The sequence below is a fragment of the Peromyscus californicus genome, unplaced genomic scaffold (genome assembly GCF_007827085.1).
Source record: "Peromyscus californicus insignis strain IS unplaced genomic scaffold, ASM782708v3 Scaffold_20__1_contigs__length_68692818, whole genome shotgun sequence".
In the NCBI taxonomy this organism is placed as follows: Eukaryota; Metazoa; Chordata; class Mammalia; order Rodentia; family Cricetidae; genus Peromyscus; species Peromyscus californicus.
Window position 1 is genome coordinate 9,997,287 of NW_026294503.1, and position 11,034 is coordinate 10,008,320.

General features: G+C 40.7%; 1 protein-coding gene across 2 annotated transcripts in view; it reads right to left on the reverse strand.

Annotated features, from left to right (window-relative positions):
- Positions 1–4,744, reverse strand: part of Angpt1 (angiopoietin 1) — a 249,624-nt gene extending 244,880 nt beyond the window's left edge. The window contains exon 1 of one of the 2 annotated variants that reach the window (XM_052747736.1): positions 3,783–4,744. In XM_052747736.1, coding sequence (XP_052603696.1) covers positions 3,783–4,079 — 297 coding nt within the window. In that variant the 5' untranslated portion in view covers positions 4,080–4,744. The remainder of the gene's footprint in view (positions 1–3,782) is intronic. The other variant, XM_052747735.1, reaches the window with a different exon arrangement.
- Between the last annotated feature and the right edge of the window lie 6,290 nt (positions 4,745–11,034).

The window sequence follows — 11,034 nt, forward strand, 5'->3', positions numbered from 1 at the left end:
CTTTCTGTCACAAGAAGTCACAGGAGCACACAAAAATATGCAAAACCAACAGCAGCAAAGAGGCACTGGGGAGATAGCTTGATCCAAGAAGGGCTTGTCAAGCTGAGGATGTGAATCGGAATCTCCAGCATCCACATGAAAAGCTAAGCATGGTAGTGTTCATTTGTATTCCTGGCACTGGGGAGGGGGTACATGAAGGATCTGGGGACAGATGGCCAGCCAGTCTAGCCTAACTGGTGAGCTCCAGGACAGCTAGAGAACCTTTCTTAAAAGTTCTAAATAGAGATCCTGAGGATGGTACTTGTGGTTGCTGTGTGGACTCCACACACGTGCATATACACCTATACTTACATGCATGCAACAGATGCACATTAAAAATCATAATAGCAATAGGAACAACCGAACCATCTATAACCCTAGCATTTAGGAGGCTGAGGCAAGAGAACTGATTGATCAGCCACAGGTTTGAGGCCACCCTGCCATACACTATGTAGTGAGTTCCAAGTGCTGGCTTAGGGTACAGAGTGAGGCCTTGGCTTAAAAACCAACCAAATGTAAAAATACACAGCAACAACAACAACAAAACAGCAGCAGCAACAACAACAACAACAAGTATCAAGAGGGGCCAGTGAGATGGCTCATGAGGTGAACGTGTTTGTCATCAAGTCTGAAGACTCGAGTTTGATTTCTGAAACCAACACAGTAGAACATTGACTCTTACAAGTATTCCTCTGACCTCCACAGAAAAGAAAGAAGGAAAGAAAGGAAGGAAGGAAGGAAGGAAGGAAGGAAGGAAGGAAGGAAGGAAGGAAGGGAAGCAGGGAGGGAAGGAGGGAGGGAGGGAGGGAAGGAGGAAGGAAGGAAGGAAGGAAGGGGGAAAAAAAGAAAGATTTTAAAACTCCTCAACAATAGAAAATGGCCATTTGTATTTAATGGTACCCAAGATGTGGTCCTTCTCATTCATCTGGTACCATTGGGAATAGTTCCCAAAAGAATTTTATAATATAGGAGATTCAGATAATAAAGGAGCCTCAAACCCAAACATATACTGTGATGTTGAACATATAATTACTCAGTTCTCTGCAAGAGCTATCATCCTACATCACATTAACAAGGAATGGTTATAGAACTACTTGAATTAAGTCCATCATGTCAAGAGAGCCATACCATAAAGTTCTGATATTTACAGAGACTAATGAATCATTTGCTCTCTTGTATAACTTGTCAGTTGTAAGACAGAAAAAGTTGGGTAATTAAAAGTTGAGAGTCTTATAAAGTGACTCTTGTGATGGCCAATATCTTACAATAGGTATTTAGAAAGATCCACTTTACCAGTGTTTAAGGGTAAGAACAGATTACCACAATCAGCTGGCTTTATCTAGCCTTGATAACACCTATTTATTCCCCATCAGAACCCCTGACAGTGATGCCATGAGGTACAAAATGTTCATCATACTTTGATTAATGATTTTGTTGAATAAACAGCTGAACTGATTTGATGTATACACAGTTTTCATCAGTTTCTGTAGTACATTACTTCTTAACCTATAGCAACTACTTACAATCAAAATAGAAATGGCATAAGTTATAAATATTATATTTCAAATAATTATAGTAAAAAAGTGTGCACATGAGTGTTCAAAACAAATATATTACATGAAGTTTAGAGTCTGGGGTGAAGAAAACACTAATTAAGGGAAATTTATGAGAGTCTTTAGCAAGTTCTTTGATGAATGCATTTATTTGGTTACTTGATCCTCCAACCAATCACATTAACAATGACAAAAGATATGCAAATCCAAGCAGACAATAGTCAAGCCAACTGCTCTGACTCATACCAACAGGGACATTTCAACATCTATTCAGCTTGATTCATTCTTGTGAGGATTGATATAACCAAGGAACAGTTTAATACTTATGCTTGGCTATAATTTGAAAACTATGCCATAATCTCTGACCAAGAACAAAGCAAATGAGAATCAAATTTATTTCACAAAACAAATTAACATATGAAATGTCTGCATGATGTAACCCCAGCAGAACTGAGCATTTGCCCTGTCACTGCTGAATAATTGCATAGCAACAAAAAAATATGCATTTGCTGTGTGAGTCACCATTTTGATTGTATGTTTAAAGCAAACAAGACATTACATTTTTGGTGGAATAGCTCATTCACAATTTAGAACTGTATTTCCCACTGGTGGCCCCCTCAAAGAACCCAGACTAATTTATCATGATTCAATTCTCATTGAAAACACTGTGGATGGGATATTGACCATAATAACAAACTATTAAACCAAAGTGATTTATTCACTGTAGGATGAAATTGTGCCAAAGAAAAACCAGTTGCTCTATTATAAACTAATTCTAGGGATAGTGCCAGAAAATGTACCTATGATCCTTAAAGACTGCTTGCCTCCTACTTGCCATGCAGCAGTCTTAACTTTTCACCTGCGATCTGTAGCAGGAAGCTGCAACTCCAAGTTTGGGAACTCCAGATCTACCAAGTTCCAGTTCACACGCCGAAAGACATAACTGATCTTAGCTCAGTCCCTAGTGGACGAAAGGAGAAGAGCTGTGTGAGGAGTGATTCAGCAGGCACAAACCAGAGTAAGTGACTGGGACAGCACACAGCACAAGTTTGTCATTTCTCCATCTCATATCCTCTTAGAGGGTGAGCTGTGCTAGCCTACTCCCGATCCTCCTACCCACACCGAGGCAAGTGTTTAGTACAGGTCCTGGGGGAGAAGAGTTCACAAATGGGAATGCCGTCATGGCTACAGAAACATGCACTTACCTGTTACATAGCTCAACAGGGGAGATGGAGAAACTCCTCGCCATTGAGAAGGCATCTTTAATAACACCAACTACAAAATGTTTTGTGGCTTATGAAAAGAGAGCCACGTGCCCATCAATCAACATTTTATAAATTTGGATCAAATATGTATTCAATATTAGCGTTTTTCAAGAGATTGGGGTTCCCTGATGGCATTTTCTCTGTAACTAACCCAGGGAAAGGAGGCTGGTCAGGAATTAGCAATCTTCTTGTGTTCAGCCCAATCTGCAGGTGCACTCAGGAGAGCCATGGACTCAGTTTCTACCCTCATCGTGGGCAAAACCCCTTTCTTATGGCTTCACATCAGAAGCTGTTTTCTAATTTTTTTTTCCTTCATGCACAGATGAAATATATAACAAATGTCACCCAAGCTCATCTTCTGCTTTGAAATTAAGTTCTCTTTACTTATAAATACAATCTTTCTAAACAAATGTAATATGGGTACTTTATACTTATTCTCACTTAATGACAGTTTTATTAAAAGTTGGGGGTGGGGAACTAAACATTTTATGACGATTTCCCATGGTAGCTCACAAAACTCCTTGCTGTACAATCAATTTAAATCCCAGTTAGTATTACCATTACGATTTCGATTTCTTTTTACACCAACTTGCCTAAGAAGTGCGCGCTTTCTTTTCTACAGTTGGGCTTTGACAGTCAAAATGCTCACAATAAACTTTAGAACAGAGAAAACCAGCATTGATACAGTGTGTCAGTGTCAGACGAACAAATGGGGAGCCCTCACAAGATGGGAGGTTCGCACAAGCCCGGGACCCTTGGCTTACCCGGGAAGTCGAGCCCAGAGAAGAGATCCCCTTTTCTTTTGCAAACACTGCCCCCCGGAGCAAAAGGTAAACACAAATGCCCCCCTATGGAACACTGAGCTCGCTGCAGAGAGGGAATGGAAAAGGCTCCGTGCAATTAGAAACTGAAAGCGATCACTTACTTTTTGCAGCCACTGAGTATAATTTTCCATCACATGCTCCAGATGCTGAAGTTTCTGGGAAGAGAAATCCGGCTCCACGTGTGGAGCATCCCTCTGCAGAGCGTTCGTGTTGTACTGCTCTGTCGCACTCTCACGGCAGTTCCCGTCCTGTTCTGGAAGAATGAAAGTGTAGGCACATTGCCCATGTTGAATCCGGTTATATCTTCTCCCTCCGTTTTCTGGATTTCGGCGCTGGTTGCTGCACCCTATGTGAGTCAGAATGGCAGCGAAGAATGCAAAGGAAAGAAAAACTGTCATTGTACTGCCAGCGCTCGCCTTCCGTGCCTCCTGCAAAGCTGGCTCTTCTCTTCTGACCTTTAAACTAGTTCTTTATTTCAGGTAAAACTGCTTGTTTGACTCTTTCCCCTTTAAAGAAAACGTTTGAAGAAGATCCACAGAAAACTAGCCATTTGTTAGCTTTGTTCTAAAAATGTTACTTTTTTTTATTTTACTGTAATGATAGTTTCCTTCGTTAAAACTTGAGATATTTATTGCATAGTAGCTGAGATTTATTGTTTCCTCTCTGTGTAACCGTTCAGCTTGGAGGCTGCCTGAGTCAGCTGCGAGTACATATTCTAGCCCCTTTCCTCTACCCTATCTGCAGCAGATCTGCTATTTTCTCCCAGACCTCAGTGAGTTTTATTAAGGTTGCACATCCAAGCCAAGCTGGAAGCAGGCAGCCTTTCACAAGACGGCTTGACAGGAATGCATGAGTGTGCCCCTATGCTAAGGATTGCTGATGGCTTTGGGCGGCGGATCAGCTTACAAATTGGCTGGATGCGCATGACCTCGATCATGTATGGGCCTCCCGCCCCTTCCGCAGACAATTGCCTTGAGCCCTTAGCAGATGCACGGAAAAATCAATAAACAGCGCAGTCCACCTTAATACAATTGGGTGTGCATGCTGACCTACTAAAATCTATCACGCTGGAAATATGTTTCCAAAGTTACTGTTTAATTGAGAAACTCCAAATTGGCACAATCTCCAGCGGATTATTTTTTATAATTCTATAAAATTATTAAATTAAAATTTCATTTTTATTTACTCTGGGAAAAACATTTAAAAAGCTATTTTTAGAGAGGGCATTCTCCCTTTGTGTTTACTTGGGTTTTGGGGAGGTGGAAAAAAGAATCAAAAGATCAACTTATCAAGGAAATTACCATAATTTGTCACTCAAAGCAACATAGCATGTGCATACTAAGTAGCATTTTCTGAGTACCTTTCGGGATATGGATTTTAAATGAAGCTAGTTTCTCAGTCAGAATGCAGCTGTTTACATTCTGTGAGTATAAATTGAGCAACTTCCCTACAAAAACAATGTGGTTACAGTTTAAGACAGTGGCCTGAGAATTATTAATTCCTGTGGTACATGCTAATCATATATTTCACAAGAACCTCTGGCATTGCGATGGCTGTCTTTAACACTGGAATGGAAATTCCACACAAATCCTTTGTGGCTACAGAGGCCAGCTATCTGAGAACAAGCATGTATCAGGTGTGCCAATGGCTTATATGAGAGAAACTTCTGTGGTTTTATTAAGAAAGAAGGACATGGTCAGAAGGTGTTTTCCCAAGTACAGAATATAAATATTTGAACAAAGGGACAGTCAAATACAAAGACCAGGGGATGAATACAGAATTTAGTATGGCACCAGGATATTTACTGGATGTGTGTATAAGTCATGTTCTGTTACATGCGGGGTTTTCATCGGGGACTGGGTGGGCTTTGAAGCCAAGGAGCCTCTCCTTTCAGTCCTGTGTACAAACAGAAGCCACCATGTGACTCCTGTGTCCTGGAAAGGGAGTAGGGCAGTGGGTGAAGGTCAGAAGTGGTTAGAGATGCATCTTTAGGAAGAAGAGGAGAGGTCAAAAATGGACTCCAGAAAGGCTGTGGTTTGTTTGGGGAAAAGAACAGTGATGAGGTTCATCAGTCCTTTCCACACCCAGTAACACACTTCTGATCAGACAGAGATATTATGCCAGACATAGGAGTAAAAATCTCTGACCACCACAAGAGTTGTGGGGAATATTATTCCTAGGCAGCTGTACTGTCACTTAAGAGTTTGCTATTTGTCAGCTCACATTAAACATTCCTTATAAACTATCTCACTTAACCACGGCAACAAATCTAAGATATAGGTATCTTGTTTAACTCTCTCTCTCTTTTTAATCAACAGGAAACTGAGTCACAGAGCGGCTGGCTGATCAGATAGAGCTCACAGAGCTGGTGGAGGATTATGCAAATGGGCTCTGAGACTAACTTTCTAACCATTAGGTCAGCCTTGTCTTTGAAAACCTCTAAGAGGAATTAAAGCAATCCCAAAAGGGCTCCAGCTAAATTGCTCTACACACTCAAAGCAGAGAACTTGCTGGTACCCAGTAAAGAAAGAACAGGACTATCTAGTTTACCTCTCTCTGTTTTAAAATGGTGTCTCATGTAGCCAGGATGACCTTGAACTTCTGATATTCCTGCCTCTACGTGATACTTCTTGACCAACACACCTAGTTTATGCAGTGCTGGGGATTGAACCCAAGGCTTCCTGTGAACCAGGCATATGCTCTACCAACTGAGCTACTTTCCCAGTACAAATATGATTTAATTCTTTCTCTGCAGCCCCACAAAGTGCTGGGTATCCCCCACACAGCCACAGTATGAAGCAGACTAGAAAAGCAGATTGCCTAAGAGTACTTGCCAGCAATGCTTACATTGAAAATCATCCACAGAAAGAAGAGTGTCCAAAACCAACACCTATAAGTGCTTTGTTAAGAACCAAATGCAGCTGAAAACTGGAAGGGAGTTAATGGAGGCGTGATGAGGTCTCTATTACAGCGCTGCTGTGTTCCTAAAGGGCCGTGACAAACTGTTCTGCGTGGTGTGTCTGTACATGTGAACTTTCCAATCCGAAGGGATGGAAGGAAAATGTACAGTTTCCACAGGAAAGCAGAGACAACTAGGGAGAGGGAAACTGAAGCAAGTCTAAAAGGGTTGAAGGTGACCGAGAGAAAAAGATGATTCAGGATTTTTGCCAGAAAATCAAAAGTCCACAATACTGGAAGAGCTAGTATCTATTTAAAGAAAACATTCACAGGTCAGGCATAGCGGTTAGTAGACACAGAAATGTCTGTAAGACCCTGTGTTCTGAAATTCCAGCTAAGGGACAGTGCAGGCTTTGGGGACCATGGATCTGACCAAGGGTGACAGTTAATTGTCACTAGCCAGCTCTTCAGAAACATTCTGCAAATTCAGGAAGTGATAGGAAGCACAAGCCATTAAAATCGTTTTCTACCTCACCTCCAACCTTTTTATAATTCTAAAGTGATAAACAATTACATGAAGTTAAAGTCTGGAATAGACTAGTTTTGAAACCTGGAATAATGGTGTGTGGGCTATAAGTCATATCTACACAGTCCTGTAAATGCTGCAATTTCCATTGAGACCAGAGACCCTATTAAAATGGGTACTTAATGGCCCTAAATATGTCCCCCCCCAAAAACCAGGTTTTGCTTCTTTCTATATAAAGATTTCCTGATTTCAATAAAGCCCAATAAGTGGCTACATCTGTTAAATTTTAACAACCTCCTCTTCATATTTCTCACAGTCTCATGTTTCTTTCTAATTGTTCCTTTTATTTATTTGTTTTTGTTTCCCTTTCTTTGTAGCATTGAGCAGTTAAAATGATCTCCCCTCTTTCATCGACTCCCCAGCATGTATTATGCACTTTATTTGAAGGAATGAAGCATTAAGTGAATGAGTGAATGGAATAATTAATCACTTAACTGATGCATTTTTTTGTTATTTGGTAGTTACATGAGTAGTCTTGTAGTTACAAGACTGCTCACATCCACTGTATTTGTTGGGTAAGTTTTCCGAAACCTCTAAACATAATGGAATATGGTAAATCCAAACTTACCCTAAAGAATGAGGCAGACATAAAAACAGAGTGCAATATGAATACATATTTTTTTTTTCGAGACAGGGTTTCTCTGTGTAGCTTTGCGCCTTTTCCTGGAACTCACTTGGTAGCCCAAGCTGACCTCGAACTCACAGAGATCCGCCTGGCTCTGCCTCCCGAGTGCTGGGATTAAAGGTGTGCGCCACCACCACCCGGCATGAATACATATTTTTACCCTTTAACAAATTATTTTCATTTAATGTTTATTGAATTCCCACAATTATGTTATTGCACCCATCTTGCAGATGAGAAAATTAGGTCACATAAAAACTAATTACCCAAGACCTATGATTATTTATATGGCAGAGCAAGAACTTGATCTTTAACCCATCTCTTAGTCACACATATCTTCCTGAACTAGGTTTTCTGCAAGAATGCTTCAGTGTTAGAACTCAAGTAGAAGTCATGTCTTAAAATTTAGGATTCAGGAATAGCAGGCATCTATTCCCAACCACAACCTCATAGATTCAGGTTATGATCACCCCAAACAGGGCTAATACTAAACAGATCATTGTTGTCCCATCTGCTCATCAACAGGGAAGCTGGTTGCTTGAGCAGGCTATTCTTTCAGTCCATTCCGAATGATTAATCCCATGTCAGATCACTCCCAACCCTTCTATCATCTGTAAGTGGCAACAGCATCCACAGCAGATGGAGATACTACAGGAAGCTAATCCAGAAGAAGATGCAGGGTCTTGGCTGGCAGCTAGCAGCGCATCATGGGTACATGAGAACTGTCCCTTGCTAAGGCTAATTGAGAAAACACCGACAAATCTGTAGATGCAGCAGTAGATGAGCTGAGGGCTAGTGACAAAGGCAGATGAGGAAACTATTACTTAAATATAGACTTGCCTTCTGCTGGAAGAAATTCCTAGCAATTAGTGAATGACTTGCTTGCAAAGTTAATTTTTAACCATAGCAAATCAAGTTAGAGCTAAGGCAGAATTTGCTCTAAGGATGGAAGGACTAACAGACTCAAGGAAAGATCTGGAAAACTGAGGTCTAGAGCAAGAGAAGTTTGGAGGGTCTGTGGGAATAGGGTCAAAGAGAGAGGGCCTTGTGGCTATGTGGCCACAGGAGAACAAGAGAAGGGGATGATGTATTAAGTAGGCGGATTGTGGTGAGATGGTATTTCCTGTGGATAAGAAGAGCCATTGGTCCTTGTTTTGTACATAGGAAACAACATGTGGATTATATAAACTATTACTGTGCACACAACGTCCCTTTTCCATGTTGGTTTTTACATGGGATCGGGATTCTGGATGCAGGGAATATGTCTTTCTTGTTAATGACTAGATCCTCATTTTCCTGACATAGAGTAGACCTTGGGTAACCACCCTACAGCACACTGATTAATGACACAGTCACTTCATTTCAGTGATCACAGTGGAAGGCACAGAAGCACCACTTGGGTATTCAGAGTCCAAAAGGAATTCCAGGCATGATAGCAAATTAATACCTAAAAGTTCCAACCATGTTGTAGAGACATGGCCAAAGATTGAAAAAGCATTCAATAAACATCTCAGAATTACCTTTGTCATGTCACGACTTGTCATTCATACGGTGGAGGTAAGTATTCTTCGTACAGCTAGCAGGGAAAAACAGAGATGAGGTTTGGATATAGCAGAAATTCAGATGCCAGCATTTCATATGCACCAGAATAGAGACAGACTACATTTGGAATACCCATTAAGAAGATATTTTATTAGGGCAAAAATTATATAGTTCACTTTGCATTTACAAAATGCCCTTCTCTTTCTCTTCTTCTCTGTGGGAGGTATCATTGCTAGATGACAGAAAAATATATAAAAATATCTCTCTCTCTCTCTCTCTCTCTCTCTCTCTCTCTCTCTCTCTCTCTCTCTCTCTCAAACTTTTCCATCCTTAAAAAGAACATTTTACATGTTTTCCAAAACAAAACTGTTTCTTAGGAAAGTCTGAAATTTCCATTACATGGTCATGAGCACCAGTGGTAGCTGGTCTTTACAAGACAAAGCTGATAAATACCGGCTGTGGTGGTTTGAGAACATCCCCATAGGCTTGGATATTTAAATCCCTGGTCACCAGTTGGTAGTGTTGTTTGGGGGAGGTAGGGTGACCTTGCTGAAGATCACAGGTGTCAGATGTGGAGAGTTAACAGTCTGGTTCACACTAGTTTTCACTCAGTTTGGTGCTTGCAGGTGAGGATGCAAACGCTTCCTGAAGCCTCCCCTGCTAATACGAACTTTTTTCTGGAAACACACGCCAAAATAAACTCATTCTTCATTAAATTTCCCCAGGTCATATGTTTTATCACAGAAACAAACCAGTAACTAATATTGCCCCCCAACCATTACCACTTATCTGAAACTCAATGAGTTTGGACTCTGTCCAGAAAAGTTTTTGATCTTCAAATGCAAGTGACGTCTACAATGATAGACTTCAGTGGAAAGTCTTATCATTCACAAGTACTACACACTCAAATTTAAAATTATTATGGAGATAATATTCTTGTTGTTGTGTGAAATTTCTGTGGAGAAATAGGAGCAATGTCTACTCAACCCTGATAAGGCACCAAAACCAGAACAAATAATGATTCCACCAAGTCTATCTTCTCATATGAATTTACTTGTTGCATCTCCTGACAGAGTATGGCTTAGAGGTTACTTAGGAGGGTGAGTGGCCTCCAATGCATCTGTACTACCCAAAAAAAATTCTCACACCACCATGGTTAACAACTTCCTCTTTCTGTGTAGATAGTGCCCTGTCATTTAACTTTCTATAGACTCCATCACCTCCTAAGACCATGAGACCATGAACAACTTGCGCAGAATTCCATACTGTTGGGAAGGAGTTATAAGGAATCTCTGGGCTCTCAGAAGAGAGTCTAGTAACCCACTCCCTTTTTCTTTGAGAGAATGTCAACATGCCCATCTAGAGGGTCTCTTGCAAATAGCCAGAGCCAGAGGACAGTACTCTCTAACACCCACAAACTCAGATTTTAAAACAGTATGGGAATTGATTCCTTGCTTTTGCTAATATTCTTCTCTCTCTCTCTCTCTCTCTCTCTCTCTCTCTCTCTCTCTCTCTCTCTCTCTCTCTCTCTCTCATTGAACCTCATTTTTATGTTTTAATAACCTAGACTTACTTACAATGTAGCATTGTTTCAATTGTCTCCCTCTTGCCTGCCTGGATGGACTCCTCCTTTGTGGACAAGGTAGGACATAAAATTATCCATTCTCGTTTTGTTTTCTTTTTATTTGCTGTCTGAGCTATTACA